Raw genomic sequence first — 19346 nt, forward strand, 5'->3', positions numbered from 1 at the left:
ATCAGGAGTAACCTCTGAGCCACTGCTGGGTGTGGCACCCCCCCAAATGTCCCCCAAATAAAAAGTTAGTTCAAGGTTCACCTTGTTAAGCTACTCAAAAGCTGCACTTAGTGATCTGTTCATACATAGAGACATAGGGAAGGTTGGTGTGCGTTGTTGAGGTTTACTTGCAGATCAGTTGGTATGTACAGTGGCATGCATTTAAAGATAAAAGATCATGTACCATTTATGAAGGTCTATTCAACTTTTTAAAATATAAAAGAATACTGATATAAAACTTTATTTGATTAAGAGTCACTGTCACTGTCATCCCATTGCTCACCAATTTGCTCGAGCGGGCACCAGTAACATCTCCATTTTGAGACTTATTTTTACTGTTTTTGGCATATTGAATACGCCACCGGGAGCTCTCCAGTATGGTCACCTGGGAACCTGTGAAAGAGAATTTTGCCCTTTTGTATTTTGGGGGGGATCACACCTGGCTCTGTGCTCAGTGATCAGTCTGGTAGAGCTGGGGGCTATGGTGTGGGGCGTTGGGCAATGCAGCTGCATGCCAGGCAAGTGCTGTACCACTGTACCATCTCTCTGGCCCTGGAAGTTTGCCATCTTAACCGATCAAGCCAAAGCTGCATCATATGAAATGGATCATTAAGATCACGGGCTCACTTAATTGGGCGAAGCACTTGCAGTTTTGGGCAGTGGCACGGCTGTTCTGAACCCCGAGAGGAGCAGAACAGAGAAGTTTCTCATTAAACGTCACTCCCTGTTCCTCCAGCCCACCCCACAGCCCTTGCCCATTCCTGCCGCTTCCATCTCGCTCACACATGATTATTCCCCTGATACACAGCAGACCTTGTAGGTGCCAGGACCTGGAGGGTGGCCTGTGCAGGCGTGGCCTGATTGGGTACCGGCTATAACTCCTGTTAAGAGCATGACACAGATGCCCCAGATGGAGAAGCGGCATCAGGTGGTGTCCGCTCCTGACTTTACATTGCAGCAGGAGCCCCAGTGTTTGAGTTATCTGAGTCCCAGGTACCCGCCGGTATGGAAGAGGCTCTCTTGGGACGTCTGACTCTCCACTGGAGACCATCCAGGTGTCCCCTTGCAGTGGGGTTCTCTGTGTTTGCTGTGTGCATGGAAGTTCCATCATGCCCTCCTCCTTTCCTACAGAAACCTCCCAGCCTCCCACCCTGAGGAGGAAGAAAAGTGTTTCATTCAGGCAGGCCTGTGGCCTCAAAGTCTTAGCTAGAATGCAGAGCTGAACCCAAGGACTCCAGCCAGGGAAGGAGCCCTTCCAGCCCATTTGGTTGAGAAGGAACACATGCAGCCCTCTAAGTCACTCTCTCCAACCAACCTGTGTTTCATGCTCTCGTTCTCTCGGGCAGTTTCAACACCATGGCCTTGCTTTCTGTTATTTTTTTTACATCAGACAGGCTGAGGTATTTGCAAAAATATTGAGTTCTGAGCGTGAGTGGTAGCACAGGGCCCTCAGCAATTGCTTTACACGTGGCCAACCCCGATTCAGTCCTGGGCATCCCACACTGTTCCCCCCGGCACCGCTGGGAGTGATGCCTGAGTGCAGAGCCAGGTGTCAACCCTAAGCACGTGGGCTACAGCCCTCTCCCTTACCCCCACCCACTCAATAAAATGAAAAAAATCCTGAGCTCTAAGGATAACAACTGTGGTGTCTTTTCCTTGTAGATCCTCTCCAACCTCTCAGCACCAGCCCGGGCCTGGGAGCCAGCAATGAAGCAGGATTTCGCCTTCGACAACATTGGCTACGAAGACGGCCTAGAAGACGCCTGTCCTTCCCCGACTGCCACTGGCACCATCAGCATCCAGGGCATGACGTGCCTGTCTTGTGTTCAGTCCATCGAGGGCAGAATCAGCCGCCTGCAGGGCGTCGTGAGCATCAGGGTCTCCCTGGAACGAGGCAGCGCCACAGTGCAGTACTTGCCGTCCGTCCTGAACCTGCAGCAGATCTGCTGTCACATCGAGGACATGGGCTTTGAGGCCCGACCCATGGAGGCCAAGGCTGCCTCCTGGCCCTCAAGGTCTGAGCCAGCCCTGGAGGCCGTGGTCAAGCTTCGGGTGGAGGGCATGACCTGCCAGTCCTGCGTCAGCTCCATCGAGGGCAAAATCGGGAAGCTGCAAGGCGTGGTGAGGATCAGGGTCTCGCTCGGCAACCGTGAGGCCGTCATCACCTACCAACCTTACTTCATCCGGCCCCAGGACCTCCGGGACCATGTCAATGACATGGGCTTTGAAGCTGTGATCAAGAACAAAGGGACTCCTTTGAGCCTGGGACCCGCTACTATCCAGCGGTTAAGGGACAATAGTTCTAAGGCACCTTTAGCGTCTGCCAACCAGAATCCCAATAGCACAGAGACCCCGGGGAACCCAGGGGCTCCTGTGGTTCCTCTGCAGCTGAGAGTGGAGGGCATGCACTGTAAGTCTTGTGTCCTGAATATCGAGGAGAACATAGGCCGGCTCCCGGGGGTCCAGAATATCCACGTGTCCTTGGAGAACAGGACCGCCCAAGTGCAGTATGACCCTGCCCGTGTCTCCCCAGAAGCCCTGCAGAGGGCCATCGAGGCGCTGCCGCCTGGGAACTTTCAAGTTTCTCTTCCTGACGGGAGCAGGACAGATGGTGGGTCTCTGGGTCCCCCCCTGGCGCCCCCCCAGCAGCTGCCCGGGCAGGATGCGTGCTGTACCACGAGGCTTGCCATTGTTGGCATGACTTGTACGTCCTGTGTCCAGACCATTGAAGGCGTGATCTCGCAGAGGAAAGGGGTGCGGCAGATCCTGGTCTCCCTGCATGAGGGAACTGGAACAATTCTCCACGATCCCTTTGTGATTAACCCTGAGGAACTCCGAGCTGCTGTAGAAGACATGGGGTTCGAGGCATCTGTCATTCCTGGTGGGTAGTCACTGCGTGCCAAGCCCACCTGGCTCAGTTGCCTTTCCTTGTGTCTGCTGACAGTACGCCCTCCACACTCACTGCCTCTTTTGGTGCTGATGGCCATGGCATTAGGCGACTTTCCCTCCTGGCTTTGGGGATTTTTGTTTGTTTGCTTGCTTGGGGGCTATACCTGACAATGCTCAAGGGGACCCCCAGGTTCTGAGAGGCAGCACGGAGAGGGCTGGGAGGAGGTGGTGAGACTGGGCGGGGGTGGGGTGAACCCCTCCTATGAGACTTGCATATTGGCGCGAGGTGGGGGAGGTGTCCCTGGTGATTTCAGTCAAAGGAAACAGACTAGATCATGTCTTTAGGGGACCCATGGCATCAGGTGCACTGAGAGATATAACGGGGGCACGTGGGTGTGTGGGGTGGGGAGGGGGCGGAAGTAGAGGGTGAGCACGAGACTAATGGAGGTCAGTGTCACTGGAGAGAGAGAGAGAGAGAGAGAGAGAGAGAGAGAGAGAGAGAGAGAGAGAGAGAGAGAGAGAGAGAGAGAGAGAGAGAGAGAGAGAGAGAGAGAGAGTGTGTGAGTGTGAGATGGGGTCTGGGATGCAGTCCAAGCTGAGCCCTATTCTAGGCGACAGTGAGTGTGAGTCCTGAGTTCTGGGGGTGAATGGGGCTGAGCCTGGGGGGAAGGGGGAGGGAGAGCTGGAGAGGAGAGGGAGGAGACACTGGTGGAGGGAAACGGAGGCTGCTGCGGGCTGCTGAGGCGAGACGAGGGTGGAGTTCTGGAAATAAAGGCAGGAGTGGAAGAGGCTGACTTGGGAGAAAGCCCTTGGCAGCGTGGGCAGGAGCTACAGGCCCAGGTGAGGTGGGAGCCGGCGGCAGGAGGAGCGGTGGAGCTGGTGCGGACTCCAGGAGGCCGTCAGGGCGGGCGGGGCAGGGCTGGGCGATAAGGAGGGAGAGCGGCCACGCAGGGAGGGACAGCTCTGTGGGTGTTCGTGCGGTCGCTGTTTAGACCCCGAGATCCAGCCTCGCTTGGTGTGAAGGGCAGGTGGGACGGGGTGTGGCAGCGTCCCTGGCGCGGGGAGAGCAGCTGCCCAGCGCTGTGGGGCTCCTGCGCCCCCACTGCACTTGCTGTGGCCCGAGGCCGTGTGGCTCCTGGAGAGGGGGCTGCGGAGAGACGTCCCCCGCCTAGGGTGAGTCGTGTGGAGTGGCTTGGTGCAGTTCCAGGCTCTGTCCTTTGCACCTCGTTTCAGGAAGGACTTTCTTTTTCAAGCCAAAGTCACAATGGGGCAGTCTGTTTCCACAGTAGGGGAAGAAACAGTCTAGAGTGGCGTCTCTCGTGGGCCCCAGGATGTTCCAAGGGGCTACTGGTGAAATCCATGTAAATGAGGGGCCAGAGCACTAGACTAGGGGCCAACAAGTAGGACAAGGTGGTGGGGGGAGGGACCGGGCGGTCATAGGAAGTAAACAAGGGCAGAAAGGGGCCACGGTTGGAAATAAGTTGAGAAATATTAGCCTAAAGTCTGCCTTTATTTGTTTAAAGTCTACAATATTTTAACTAACGGTCAGGTTATTGCAATAAAAAGAAACTTTGCATTAAAGTCCGTAATCCCAAATGTCTGGGTTTGATAAATGTGGTTCAGATAAACAATGAATAATGTTTTAGTAGGTTTGCCTGAACTTTCTGATAAACAGAACAGTGCTCTGCTGTAAGTACACCCTCGTGCTATCCTGGGACATACTGTACCGAAACACCATGGGCTGCTTTTCTGAAGTTCAGGTTTATCTCTCTAGCCTTCTTGTATTTAGCCAGGCTTATCCCTAACCCAGGACAAACCTTAGAGCTGGGAACTACTTTTTCTAGCCTCTTAGCTGTTAAAGAGCTCTGTTTGTATTTGACGGGGCTTCTGCAATGCTCAGTGCTGACCAGGACTCAAGTGAGCACTTATCACACGGTGGGGTCTTCAAGGAAATGGAAGACACCCTGTGTGGTAACAGGCAGGGCTGCAGGGAGCTGCAGGGAGGAATTGAAAGGGTAACATTTTTTTTTGAGCCACACCCAGTGGTGCTCAGGGCTTACTCCTAGCTCTGTGCTCAGGGTCACTCCTGGAGGGGCTGGGAAGCCTTGTGGGGTGCCGGGAGGGAAGCCCAGTGCAGAGAAAGTGCCTTCCCCGCTGTGCCATCTCTCTGTTCCCGAGCGGGGACAGCTTTTCACAAGCCACTGCTTGCTCCCAGGCTCCAGGGGCGGAGGGGGCCTGGCGGGGTAGGAGTCTGGCTCTAGTAGTCGAGAAGGGGCAACTCTGCCTTCCCCCTTCCCGTGCTTTCATTTCTCACTCGGTGCTTCCTGGGTGCCAAACCAACCCGAGACCCGTTGTCAGAAAGCCTGGACACTGGTGTGCAGGGCTCGGCCCCCGTGGGAAAGGACGGTGGGGGCAGAAGGGGACGGTCCATGTCACAGGTGAGAGGTGGGCGGTAGGTTTCGGTCAGTTCTTTGACAGCAAAAATACCTTGAGATTGGGTTGGGGGGAACCCCTGGCAGTGTGCACGGGCTATTCTCCCTGCCCAGTGCTCCCAGAAGGGCCTGGGATCATTGGTGGTGCCAGAGTGAAACTAAGTTGCCTATAGGCAGGGCAGGTGCCTTAGTCCCTGTTCGGCGTCTGTGCTGCAGCCTCCGCTCTGGCCCTTGGGGGCTGCTCTGCGCTGCACCGCGGCTGGCACAGGAAGTATTGTTTTGAAGAATGGGCAGGCGAGTGGTTCGCAGGCATTGTGCTGGACGCTCCTTTCTTTCAATAGTGACTTTCTGGCCTGGACCTACGGACAGGGCTGACGGCCAGGAGTGTGGTCAGAGGCATGGACTTTCAGCCTTCCCCTCCACCTCTCAGATCCTATGAGCGGAGAAGGGCTGAAAACGGAGTTGACTCACCCAGGGTCAGTGATTCCATCACCTGCGCGCTCAGCTCCCTTCAGCTCCCGTCAGGAACCACGCGGAAGGGCACAGATGCAGTCCGGCACAGGCCCGGGCCTCTCCTCATTCGCAGCCTGCAGGCCACAGAGGCCTGCTGTCCAGGGCGGTTTAGAATAAAGGCAACCAGAAGGGGTAGGGAAGGAGCGTGGCTGATTCAGAGGAGGTTTGGGGCCACGCCCAGCAGTGCTCAGGGCCTGCTCCTGGCTCTGCACTCAGGGACCACTCCTTGCAGCTTCAGAGCAGCTTACAGGGTGCCAGGGATTCAACCCAGGTGGGCTGAGAGTGAGGCAAGTGCCTTAGCTTCTCTAGTACCTCTCTGAGCTTGATGGCTGCAACGGCTCATGGGACTCAGGGAACCACCTTGCTGGTTCCAATTGCTGGGTTATCCCAAAGGGTCTAACCAGAGCGGCCAAGTGGAGGAGATGCACAGGGCCAGGTGTGGGGAAGAGGCCGAGCCTGCATTCTTAGGGGGTCCCTCTTGCTCCGGCCCCAAGGCTCACCAACCTGGCCTCTCCACACCTCCTCCTGGAGGGATCTGACGGGAGCTGAGCACGCAGGTGATGGAATCACTGACCCTGAGTGAGTCAACTCCATTTTCAGCCCTTCTCCGCTCCTGGGATCTGAGAGGTGGAGGGGAAGGCTGAGAGTCCATGCCTCTGACCACACTCCTGATCAGCCCTGTCCGTAGGTCCAGGCCAGAAAGTCACTGCATTGACAGAAAGGAGCCTCCAGCACTCCCACCAGAGGGCATTCCAAGGGACTTTGCAGTCCTGTGCCAGAAGTTGGAGGAAGACCAAATACTTATATATACCAAATAAATGCATACATATTTATTATCATACTGAATATAAAATTCCCTAAAGAACCAAATACTGTTAAAGCTTTTAATTTGTCACCTTCTTGGTGACCCTGAGCAGAAGTCTGGGGACCACTCAGTGATATTCAGCCTTGTGGTACCAGGCCACAGGTTAGTTGCTTAGGTCAAGATGTGTGATGCTTTTCTTAAAAAAAAAAATTTTATTAGTGAATCACCATGAGTTAGTTACAAACTTACGAACTTTCATGTTTGCATTTGGTTTACATCCCTCCACCAGTGCCCATTCTCCTCCACCAATGTTCCCAGTATCCCTCCCACCTCCCCACCCCAGCCCCCACCACCCCCACCCCACCCTGCCTCTGCGGCAGGGCATTCCCTTTTGTTCTCTCTCCTGTTGGGTGTTGTAGTTTGCAATAGAGGTATTGAGTGGCCATCATGTTTGGTCTATAGTCTACTTTCAGCATGCAGCTTTCAACCCGAGTAGGTCCTCCCAACATTCTCTACTAGGTGTTCCCTTCTCTATCTCAGCTGCCTTTTCCCCTAGCATGTGAGGCCAGTTTCCAAGCTGTGGGGCAGACCTCCTGGTTCTTATCTCTACTATTCTTGGGTGTTAGTCTCCCATTCTGCTACTTTATATTCCACAGATGAGTGCGATCTTTTTATGTCTGTCTCTTTGTTTCTGACTCATTTCACTCAACGTGATACTTTCCATGTTGATCCACTTATATGCAAATTTCATGACTTCATCTCTTCTAACAGCTGCATAGTATTCCATTGTGTAGATGTACCAAAGTTTCTTTAACCAGTCATCTGTTCTCGGGCACTCGGGTTTTTTTTTCCAGATTTTGGCTATTGTAAACAGTGCCGCAATGAACATAGAAATACAAATGTCATTTCTACTATACCTTTTTGCCTCACCAAGATATATTCCCAGGAATTGTATTGCTGGGTCAAATGGGAGCTCAATTTCTAATTTTTTGATAATGGTCCATACTGTTTTCCAAAAGGGCTGAACCAGTCAGCATTCCCACCAGCAGTGAAGGAGAGTCCCTTTCTCCCCACAAGATGTGTGATGCTTCTTGGGGCTACCAGAGTCATACCTTATGGTGCTGGATGGGGGCAAAGGTATATGGTGCCAGGGATTGACCTTGGGGCCTTGAGTTACTATCCTGAATTATATCCCTGGCCCCTTGTTAATTTTTTTGACCACATTATTTGATTAGGAAGGCCAGTAATAACAGAAGACTGGTACTGGGCTGGCGACATGGGGAAAGATTGAACTGGTACAGGTGGGCTAAGGATATAGGAGTTAGATAGGACTTTGTGGCTATAACATTGCTTTTGTGAATTTAAAATCCAAGGGGTGTAGTTGTCAATTTCAGTGATGACCAAGACCAGGAGCATAAATGTGTTCTGTCGGGTGAGTGGCTGGTGTCTGTTGATGAAGTCTGGGTTCCAGAAGGCCCAGACATGGTGTGTGTTGTGGGATGGGAGTGGTGGTGACATCAGTGATACTGAAAATGTTGACCAGTGACCACAGGGCCTGAGTAGCACCAATTCCTCTGACCCCTGCACTGAACCACAGGCCTGCTTGGCTGGGAATTACTGAGCCTTCAGGAGTCCCCCATAACAAAAAGAAGGACTTAGAGTAAAGTAGGTGATCCACTCCACTACCTCCTCATCAGAGATGTAGTTGGGAATACAATTCAAGTGGTAAAGGAGACAAACACAAAAATAAATAGAACTACATAGAGTAGAAAATTGTATACAGCACAGGCTATTACCACAAAAATGAAAAGGTAACCTAGCAGATGAAATAAGATATTTGCACATCCTACATCTGACAAGGTCTACTGTCCAGAGTAAGTAAGCAAACATCCCAATCAAAAAATGGACAAAAGTCCTTTATTCTCCAAGGAAGACCCCTAGACACATGAAAAAACATTCAGTATCACTTATCATTAGGGAATGGAGGGCAAACACAATGAGATATCACACCACGTTAGTGAGAGTGGCCCGTGTTTAAGAAATTGAAGACGGGCCAGAGAGATGGGACGCGGGCAGGCCAGTTGCTGTGCACACCACCTAAGTTGGTGCCATCACTGACAAGAGGAATGACAAGGAGATTCCTTAAAGAAATAAAAATATTCTGGGGCTGGGGTATAGCTCCAGCAGCAGAACCCTTACTGCCTTAAGCAAGGCCTGGGTTTGATCCCCAGCACTGCATGGCCCCTGAGCACAGCTGGACATAGCCCTGGTGGGCGGTGCTGGACCGAGCCCCCAACAGTCAGGTCCACTGCAGTCAGTGTCCTGAGTGTCTGCCCCCCCCTGCACCCCCTACCCTGCTGAGCATCATGAGGGTGGCTACAAAGAAGATAAGTAAAATGGAAATCCCATATGGCCCAGCCATTATGATAGTAGTAATTTTAGTCAAAGGATGTGAAAACACTCATTTGAAAGGATTTTTATACCTCCAAGTTCATAGCAACATTACCCACTGGAACCAAAATGTAGAGCTGACCTAACTGTCCATTCAGAGATGACTGGACAAAGAAGCTGTAATTAATGGAATACTGCATTGCCATTTAAAAAGATGAATTTGTGCTTTGGGGAACAGAATGGGTGCATCTTTAGGACTCAGAATTATTGTATTCAGCAAGGTAAGGAGATGAAAAGCAGTTATCAGATGGTTTCACTCATATAAGGATCATGAAAAAATGAAGCGACAAAACCCCACAACAACCAAAGGCTACTAAGTTCTGGCCTTGGTAGGAACTTATGGCAGTCATCAGAGGGACAGGTGGTATGTGTGAGAGGAGGAAGTAGATAGACGACAGACGGTCGTCTGGGACAACTGCCTTCCCGTTGTTCATCGATTTGCTTGAGCGGGCACCAGTAACGTCTCCATTGTGAGACTTGTTACTGTTTTTGGCATATCGAATACTCCACGGGGAGCTTGCCAGAATCTGCCGTGCGGGCGGGATACTCGGTAGCTTGCTGGGCTCTCTGCCTCCATTCTCTCGTGCCTTGAGAATCATGCACATATCTAGCTGTGAAGCTGAGTTCTATAATAATGGAAACCAATGATGAATCACTGAGGAAAACCTTCAGGAGGCGTTTTTGAGGGTGAGGGAAGAATTCCCATGCCTCCTGCTAAGGTAGTCAGAGTGGGGAGCAAACCCAAGTCTCTTGCATGCAAAGCTCATGAGGAGATGGCTTTGAGTCGTCTTCCTGCCTCCCAGAAAGAACTTGCAAAAAAGACAAACCAAGTGAGGCATCAGTTATATAAAAGGGGAAGCACAAAGCAAAGTCACCAACTAATGGTTATCTCTGTCCAAAAGATAGAGGACTCATGTCTCATATATATTATATATGTATATATGTATGTATATATGTGTATATACATTATACACACATTTATACACATACCCGTATATATATACATATACATATGTGTGTGTGTGTATATATATATACACACACACACACACACACACTAGCACGCAACAGGGACGAATGGAGATGTTACTGGAGCCCGCTTGAGCAAATCAATGAACAACGGGATGACAGTGATACAGTGATACACATGCGAACTTCTATAGCACGAGAAAGGCCACTCTATAAAGTTGTTTGGGTCATTTGGAGTCTTGTGGGGTGGAAACACATGGTGGCTAGCTGGAGTGAGCTATCAGCGGTCAGATGCTAGAGTTAAATAGACCTGGTTTCAGTAGCTCTACTCTTTTCTGTCTGAGGGACTTGAACAAACGAATCTCCTATAAGTCATTTCTGAATCTCTAAACGGGGATGCTGATGGTAGCCTTTACAACATGGAGCTATTTTAAGATTGAAAGAGGAGAGGGCCGTACACATACAATGCTTGGCAAAGGGCCCAGTAAACACTTGTTACACTGTCGTGAACACGTTCATCTGCCCAGAACGTCCCATTCTTGAAGTGCTGGCACTCTCTCCTAGGCTCTCATTGGAACACTGTTACCCTCGGTGCTCCTGGTGTAAAAACTGTTACTCAGTCTTCTCATTGGGATGCTGACGTTTTTCTCCTAGACAACTCTTCCAGCAGCCAAGTTGGGAACCACAGTGCAGGGAAGTCAATGGCGCAAACAGCAGTGGGCACACCCATGTCTCTGCCAGAAGTGGCTCCTCAGGCCGGAGCACCCCTGAAACCTCCCAGCCCCGGCCACTTGCCCAAGTCCCCGCAAGCCTCTGCAGCAGTGGCGTCCCAGAAGTGCTTTCTGAAGATCACAGGCATGACCTGTGCGTCCTGCGTGTCCAACATAGAGAGGAGCCTGCAGAAGGAAGTTGGTAAGCAGTGATCTCTGGGTTGAGTGGGCACTTAGCATGTGGACCAGAGCTCCCAGCTGTCTTTGTCCCAACACCCTCCCTTTCAGAAAGAAGGCTCTCAGCATCCTCCTGGAAACCTACTTTCTTTAAGTGAATCAACAGAAAAAAGCACCCTCCATCATTCCCGTGTTTACCCGGGGAGTAGGCTCACCAGTCTGGGGAATGCTGGTGTAGACCACTGGTCTGCAGCTGCTGGTCCATGGGCTAATGCCAGTTCACAGGTGCACAAAGCTTGAAAACCAGGGCTCTACCGCAGTGGTCAGAACTGCCAGGCCGTGGACTGGTGTGCAGGACAGGTGCTGGCCCACAGGTGCAAGAAGTCTAGAGCATGGTGTAGACTGTGGGGACTCCATAGTCACAGGATGGGGCACTGTGTGCACCTGGGAGGGATAGTGTAGCTATTTGTCTAATGTTCTCGGACAATTGTATTCTGTTGCATGGGAAGTATTGTTCATTTGAGATATCTTTCCAAGTGAGAAATTCCGTGTAAAGATCCTGGGACATTCCAGCTTGTCCTTGTAATAATCTTTAGTTTCTCCCTCTAATCCCATCAGACTCCTATTATCCAGCGAGTAAGTAGCCTGCACTTTGTGGCAAGTTTTAAATATATTGTCCTGTTGTATCTGAAAACCAGAGAGTACTGTAGAAATGGCCAAGTACTTGAATACTCTTTCTTGAAGTAGCTATTTCACTTTAGGCACCATGATTTACAGTTTTACATACTCTGTATAGTGGGTTTCATGCATGCAGCCTTCCTCCTCCCTCCCCTCCATACAGTACCTGCTTCCTTCCACCCTACCCTCAGGATCCCGTTCCCTCCCGCCCCTGCCTCCCCATCCCCACCCCACTCTCCCGTCTCACGCCCTGGTAAACTCCATTCTACAGACCAGATCTTTGAACCATCTGTTGTTCCCTTACTATGGGGTTTTATGGTGCACACAGGGGAGAGAGCATTCTCTCAGTATTGTCTCTTAAGCACTAAAGTGCAGCAAAAAATCCCACCTTGAGACACATAGTAGTCAGGAACATGCTGACCATGCTCTGTGCCGAGGGTTGATTCCTAGCACCACTGATCCCCGAGGCATCCCCAGATGCAGCCCAGAGGGCCCTGACACTGTCAGGGGTGGCTCTGAAGGCCCCCAGCACCACTGACCCTGGTATCCCTTTGCACTGAACTGGTGGCCCCGTTGGCTGAGAATGGCCGACAGGGCCCCAGACCTCCTGAGCGTGGCTCAGTGTTCTGGGTGGGGATATTTCACCCTGACCCAGCTATGCACTGGAGTCCCTTGTCTTCTCTCCCTCTGGCTCAGATGTCTTTCTGCTCAGCTCCCTGGTATCCACCCTACCTTAGAATGAGAAGTTTCTCTAGCTGCGAGGCCACCATGCCTTTAGCTTCCTGAAGCTCTCGAATAGCTGTTCTCAGAGGGGGGAGTTTGGAGGTTTTCTGGTCATCCCTGGGCTCTGGAACCTGGAACCTCACCATGTCTGCTCTCTTCCTGATCCAACCCCTGTTGGGTCCCCTAATGGCATCCTTCCTAAAGCACACCATCCTTTATCTGAATGAGTTCCCCCTTCCTTACACAAACACAACAAAGTCAGCAATGTGATTTATTCGCGGGATTTATCACTCCTGAACAGCATCAGAAATTAAAGAGGAAGGAAAACAACTTTGGGAACTCTTTTTTTTTTCCTCTTTGTATGGAAACATCTGGAGAGAGCAGCACGTCACCGGGAGTAGCTGGAGGTGCAGACCTCATGCTTTGAGATCTATGCCCCTCGTAGTGGCTTCTCAAGCCCCAAGTGCGCCATGTGCCTGGGCATGGCTGCAGCAGCCCGGGGCCCCCCTGAGTCAGTGGCTGTCATCTAGCAGGTTGTGGCCAGGTGGTTCTGAGGTCATTTGCAGGTGACTCTGTGCTCGGACAGTGGTTCTTCCCCTGGACTGGACATCAGAGTCACCCCGGGGGCTTTAGAAACAGACGCCTGGCACAGGGCCTGAGGGACTGATGTCACTGGTTTGGTTCACTGGGCTTGCCAGAGTCTCCTGCAGTGCAGCCAGCTGTGAGACCCGGTTCACGAGGCTTCGGGGTCAGCTCTGTTGAACAAGGCATCGCAGGGGCCATGCCCAGAGAGTCATAGCTGTGGCCCGCTGCTTGCAGGGATCCTTTCTGTGCTGGTGGCCTTGATGGCTGGGAAGGCAGAGGTGAAGTATGACCCGGAAGTCATCCAGCCCTTGGAGATCGCTCAGCTCGTCCAGGACCTGGGCTTTGAGGCATCGGTCATGGAAGACTACACAGGCTCGGACGGAGACCTTGAGCTGATCGTGAGTATGGGGCCGCGTGGGGGCTGTGGCGGGGTCACACAGGGCTCAGGTGGTCTGCGGCTGAGGCAGGTCACGAAGGCCTCCGGGTGGTCTGCAGCCGCAGCCTCCCCTGCGACTGTTCATCTCACTCATGGCCGCTGTTGGGGGTTTTGTTTGTTTGCTTCTCTCTGAAAGCAACTTGTGTTATGTAGGATTGTCAGTTATGCAGAGAAGTATTGGGAATGGCTTCTGCTGGGTGGGGCTCGGGGGTTAGGGTCAGAGGGATAGAGGCAAGTCGGGAGGATGTTGGAGGGAAAATAGCAGCTGCCCTGAGTAGGGGTTTGAGGGAACTGAATGGCTTGAGCGAACATATTCCATCAAACCGGAGGGAACCAAGTGTCGGGGGTGCCTGACGGCCAGAGTGGGGGAGTCTGAGGAGCAGCCGGTGCATTCGGGGATAGAAGGGGCTTGTGGGTAGATGCTGGGGTCCCGGGAAGGTGACTGTTGAGCAGTGCTCTCAGGTGCTTCTCTGCCGCAGGCCGGGAGCATGGTGGTCAGGTGTGCGGAGAGGGTTGTTCCTGCCTGTCCGCCGTTGCCAGCGACACCTGTCAACAGATACTGGAGACAGCTAGTATTTCATGTGCTGTGTCCACAAGCACTTCTGCACGAAGCTCTTTCTGTGCAAATAAAAGGAAACTTAAAGAGGCCCCAAGTAATTGAGTCCTGCTCCTTTCCTGGGACAAACGAGCCTCTTTGTTTGGGCACCTCATTAGCCCTGGGTAAATGTTTGAAGGAAGGTTCTGAGGACACCAGTGACACTTTAAGCTCTGATAACTGGTGGTGTTTGAGGAGCAAAGTGTCAAAGTTTTGCATTTCCACTGGAAAGCAGTCCCTTCTAGGGGCCCTCTTGGGGTTGGGCATTGGTTGGGGCTGGGGGCGGGGCGGTGACACCTGAGCTGCCTGGCCTTGCTAGGTGGTACATCAGAACTGTGACTATTTCTAAGTTTTTTCTTAAAGGTGACCTTTTGAGTGGGGGCACTCAGGGGCAGTGACTTGTTGGAACCCGTGTGGGGCTCCCGCATACGCGCAGAACATGTGTGCTGCCCTGTAAGCCATCTCCCAGGCTCAAACGTGTCCTTTCCTTGTTAAAACTAAGTAGCACCAATCATTGCTCTTGTGTATTCAGACATTCAGGCCTTGTCTGTTTGCTTGAAGCACTCTGCACGCCGATGTTCGGAAGAGTGAGTTATCTGGTCTGCCAGATAACTGTTATGGGGACAGGGTAACCGGGTCACTTCCTACTCCCATTCTCACTGTCAGATATGCCTCATGATGTGTCAGGGTGGAACGGCCTTCACTGGATGGCCTTGAACTCTGATCCTGTTGTTGCAGGGATGTTTCTGTCTCTTTGTCTGTTTTCCAGTCTATATGTACTCTTGCCCCTGTACTCAGGGTTTACTCCTGGTGGGCCTCAGGGGAACCACGCACGGTGCCAGGAGCTGAACCAGGGTCAGCCACATGCAAGTGCCTTAACCCCTGTGCCTCTCTGACCTTTGCAAAATGTTTCTCCACATGGTCAGTTCTAAATGCTCCCAGTAGTAATTCTGACCTCTTACACAGGGGCAGGCAGGTAGATTTGGAGGTCAGCAGTGCCCCTTGCTTGGATCTGACTCTGGACAAGATCCTAAATGTCTTAGCACTGCAGATTCTGAGATCAAAACTGTCTATAGCTCTGTTTGAGCAGGCCAGTTGGTACTTTGAGAGGTGACCAATGTCATGTATTATTATTAATAGGAGCATAAAAGTAAGACAAAAGCTTGGAAGCACAGTGGAAATATTTCTGGGGCTTTTTGCAGTTCTGCCTGGTAAGCCCCACATCTGTGTGGTGGTCCTCCCCACTTCCCCCCCCCGTCCTTGAGACCCCACTTTCGTGGCTGTATTCTGAGGGTGATGAGCTCCCCTCTCCTTCTTCCCTCATTCCTGGGGGAAGGGCTCTCCCATTTCTTCTGATATTTGATTCTGGACTAGCCGGTCGATCCCAGAATGCGGCTTTGGCTCTGTCATTCTGATGCTGACCATCGCTCAGTGATTCTCCCTTGGCCGCCTGCGCGGGCAGTTCAATGGGGAGAGGCAGTGGAGGAGGAGGTTTAGGATCACCCAGGCCGTCCCAGTAGTGCTCTAGGCTTCCAGGAGTGCACCTAGCCATGCTCTGGGGACCATGCAGTTTGGGGGCTGGAACCCACATGCAAGGCAAACGCCTTAACCCCTGTCATCTCTCTTGATGACACATTTAAGCTGAACGGCCTAGTCATGTGGCTCTAACTAGCATGCAGGTTTCCATCCACGCCCTTTTCACTGTGAGTCATGTGCCCATCTAAGCCTGACTGTCTCTCCCGAGCCCCTCAGGCTCCACTGCCTTTCGTCTCTTCCCAGCTCCCCCCTTTAGTGACTGCCTTAGTTCCACCTGTCAACACCTCCCCCCTGCTCCGTGACAGTCTCACATGCCATCACCTCCACTGTCCATGTTCCACACCCTTTCCCCCTTTGGGTAAGGAGACCTGCACGTTTCTACTTTTCAAGAGGGCGAAAGCCTGATGGACAGGGAGGACTTGCTGCAGCTGCAGGCCAGCTGGCTGACGGCCCCGGGAACACTGGAGGGTTTTCAGGAGTGCACGGAGCTTTGCCTCCTTCCCTGTGTGACGTAGAGAAGTTGCTTGCATTTTTACCAGGTGCCGGTGCGTTGAGACAAAGGAGCACGGAGTGGCTTGCGGCAGCTCACCACCAGAGCAGGGAGTCCAGCCTTCATCCCGTGCCATCTGCTTAGCAGTTGGCCGCATGTACCTGAGTCGGGGGGAGGGAGAATCACTGTTTATTTTCCCTAAGCTATTGGGGATGGTTGGGGTGACCCCTGTACACACACAGAGGGTGTTTCTGGATCCTGGGTGATGAGGCTTGTTGTCATTCTTTGCTGTAGGTCACAGGGATGACCTGTGCTTCCTGTGTTCACAACATCGAGTCCAAGCTCACGAGGACAAAGGGCATCACGTACGCCTCCGTTGCTCTCGCCACCAGCAAAGCCCATGTCAAGTTTGATCCCGAAATAATCGGTCCACGGGATATTGTCAAACTTATCGAGGTGAGTCTTTTATGCAAAGTAGATATGCCCACTTTTAAGCAATATACATTGTAGAGAAAATGAGAAAATAATTTAACAAAGCAAAAGAGTAAAGAAGGAAGGAAGGAAGGAAGGGAGAGAGAAAGAGAAAGAGAAAGAGAGGAAAGCCACCCCAAATTCTTTGAATTCCTCCATCATCCCTATCTCCCCAGGAATGGTGAGAGTCATCTTAAATCAACCGTGGAGGTGAGATTATTAGATAATCTGAGGGAATTTGTGAATGAGAAAAGACATTATTTTAATTTCAGCAATTTATGAGGAAAAATCGATATCACTAAGATACTTTATTTAGTACCTGGCATGAAGTTACCTGTTTATGATTTTTAAAGTATTATTTACATCTGTATCAAGTGTCTGTAGATTAAAGGAGTGTTATATTGTGAATAATTATCCTGCACTTTGCCAGGATAATTATTTAGAGCGGGTTTAATGTTCTTAATTTTCTTTCCAACATGTGTGTATGTGCACACACATGGTCTTGCAAAGCTCTGACAAATGTTGCTGAACTCAGTTCAGCCATCAATGTGTCCTTATTCTAGGAATATTACTCAGGTCTGACCTTCATTCTTGCATCTCTGGGGCATTGTTTCATAATATAATCAGTAGGTATTAGTTGCGTAAGATTTGTCATTAGTCTCTGAGAAGCTCTTTCTCACATCATAGTAACTTATACCATTTTTTGTAAATGTCCCCAACACGAGAGTTCCGGGGCCCCCTCTTCATACTGTCCCAACTAGCAGGATGTTTCCTGCTGTCTTTCCTTTCCTGTGGATGTTCACAAAAGGACTCAGATGTTCAATGGTCAGATGAAGTCTGTGGTGAGGTAGGAGGAGCCTTGGCAGGTCGGGGAGGCAGCGTGGAGAGCAGAGGCCGGAGCCCCGTAACTGCCCCTGCCAGTGCCCTGACTCTCCTTGACTAGATTCTTTACCTCTTGGACCTGAAATTCCAGAACTCAAAAATTCTGAGTTTGCATCGCACCAGCTTTGGAGTTGACAAAGTGAGCCCCCAGAGCCCCCAGCCTTTGCTGACACAGGAGCAAAGGCGCTTTCTCTCTGAGGCTTGCCTTGGGGTACAGACAGTCTTCAGGAACCAGTGGCGCTAGGCCTCTGACTGGATTTGTAGGTGATTTGGGGGAAGAAGTGACAGGAGCAGCCCTCACGGTTCTCCTGGATTCTTCGAGATGAAGGTCCTGGTTTCTGAGGTGATGTGTGCTTCCTGCCAACGCCTGTTCTAACCCAGCGCCTGCTTTGTCTCTCACCCCTCTCTTCCTGACTACAAGGAGATCGGCTTTCGTGCTGCCCCGGCCCAGAGAAGCCCCGGTGCGCATCACTTGGACCACAAGATGGAAATAAAGCAGTAGGTAGAACAGGAAGATCAGCTGAAGCTCTAGGCCGCGTGTCTCCAGCCCCAGGCCCGTCCCTGCTGCCTCCCTGTCCCTGCGTGTCTAGGCCACTGTCCACAGAGCCTTCCTCACACTTGGAGTAGTGGCCTTTACCCCATCATACTGACTCCCTAAAACAGAGGTCCCCAGATTATGTGGCTTTCTGTCTCTTTTTCAGCTTTTTTTTTTTTTTTTGGTGTGGGAACCACCAGCAGTGCTCAAGTCTTACTCCTGGCTCTGTGCTCAGAGATCACTCCTGGCACTACGCTTGGGGGACCACATAGGGCCCCTGGGGTGGAATCCCGGTCAGCCACATGTAAGGCAAATGCCCTACCAGTTGTGCTATCTCTCTGTCCCCTCTGGCCCTTTAATAGAAAACAAAAACTCAGGTGTCCTCCTGGAAGCCCTTAAATGAGCAAACAGGAAGTGTCCCTCAGTCGCACCCACAGCTCCTGCTGCCCAGCTTTCCTGGATTGACAAACATTTTCAGTGCAGCAAGTGCGACCCAGTAGCTAGACTTAAAAAAAATTTTTTTTTCAGAAACTTTATTCAATAAACTGTGTAGCCGCCTGTTTTCCTTGTTAGCTGGTGGCTAACAAACAGACTGCACGGCACTGAAGTTGGTGAAATAAGGATGTGTTTCACTGACAATACATCTAACACTATATTTGGGTCCTAGGGCTTGGGTCTGGGACAGGAGTCGTGCCAAGTGGGAGGCCGGAGACTGGGGTTTGTCCATTGTGTCAGCTGTCACTTATTCATTCCCAGACTTAAGCTGCTGCTGCATGCAGGGCACCCGGCAAAGTCTCACTCCACTGAGGAAGGCCCTATTTTGTGGCTGGGAAAGAATGAGCAAGCATTGATTCAAGGGGGTCCCGGGAGTGCTTAGAAACAGAGAAGCAGGGGATAAAGGGCCTCGCAGAATGAATGGAAGTTGCCAGGCTGCAGAAGCGGGCGAAGGGCGCAGGTCTGTGTGGTTTGCTCTGATGGGTGGGTGTCCTGGAGCAGCAGGGAGTGGCCGGGAGAATGCTCCGGACACCGGTGTGGCAGTTTGGGCATCAGCCAGAGTGTGAGACTTAGATCTTGCACATATGGGCCGTTAAGGCCCAAGGGAGTTTGAACAGACAGCCGCTTGGGTTGGAATTTCATGAATGTGGACATTGGTGAGTCTGCAGCTGTCCTGCCCCTTGGGTCCTCAAATTTCAAACTGGCTTGAGAGCTTTGCTTCTGGTTGGAGAGAAGTATAGTGCTGAGGTACTTCTGTTTCTTGCATGCGCCTAACCTGGATTGGATCCCCAGCACCCTACAAGGTCCTCTGAGCCCATTAGGAGTAACGCCGAGCTCCGAGCCAGAGCCTGAGCACTGCTGGGTGTGGTCCAGAAGCAAGCAAATGAAAGCTTTACTTCCAAGACAGTCTGTTCCTCTCGCTGACTTGGCATTGA

General features: G+C 51.6%; 1 protein-coding gene across 4 annotated transcripts in view; it reads left to right on the forward strand.

Moving 5' to 3' along the window:
- ATP7B (ATPase copper transporting beta) overlaps nucleotides 1–19346 on the forward strand; it is a 75597-nt gene that overhangs the window by 28352 nt on the left and 27899 nt on the right. For all 4 annotated transcript variants that reach the window (XM_055131873.1, XM_055131857.1, XM_055131866.1 and 1 more), the window contains exons 2-6: nucleotides 1702–2920; nucleotides 10753–11010; nucleotides 13206–13369; nucleotides 16323–16484; nucleotides 17803–17879. In XM_055131873.1, coding sequence (XP_054987848.1) covers nucleotides 1747–2920; nucleotides 10753–11010; nucleotides 13206–13369; nucleotides 16323–16484; nucleotides 17803–17879 — 1835 coding nt within the window. In that variant the 5' untranslated portion in view covers nucleotides 1702–1746. The remainder of the gene's footprint in view (nucleotides 1–1701; nucleotides 2921–10752; nucleotides 11011–13205; nucleotides 13370–16322; nucleotides 16485–17802; nucleotides 17880–19346) is intronic.

This window comes from Sorex araneus, chromosome 1 (genome assembly GCF_027595985.1).
Source record: "Sorex araneus isolate mSorAra2 chromosome 1, mSorAra2.pri, whole genome shotgun sequence".
In the NCBI taxonomy this organism is placed as follows: Eukaryota; Metazoa; Chordata; class Mammalia; order Eulipotyphla; family Soricidae; genus Sorex; species Sorex araneus.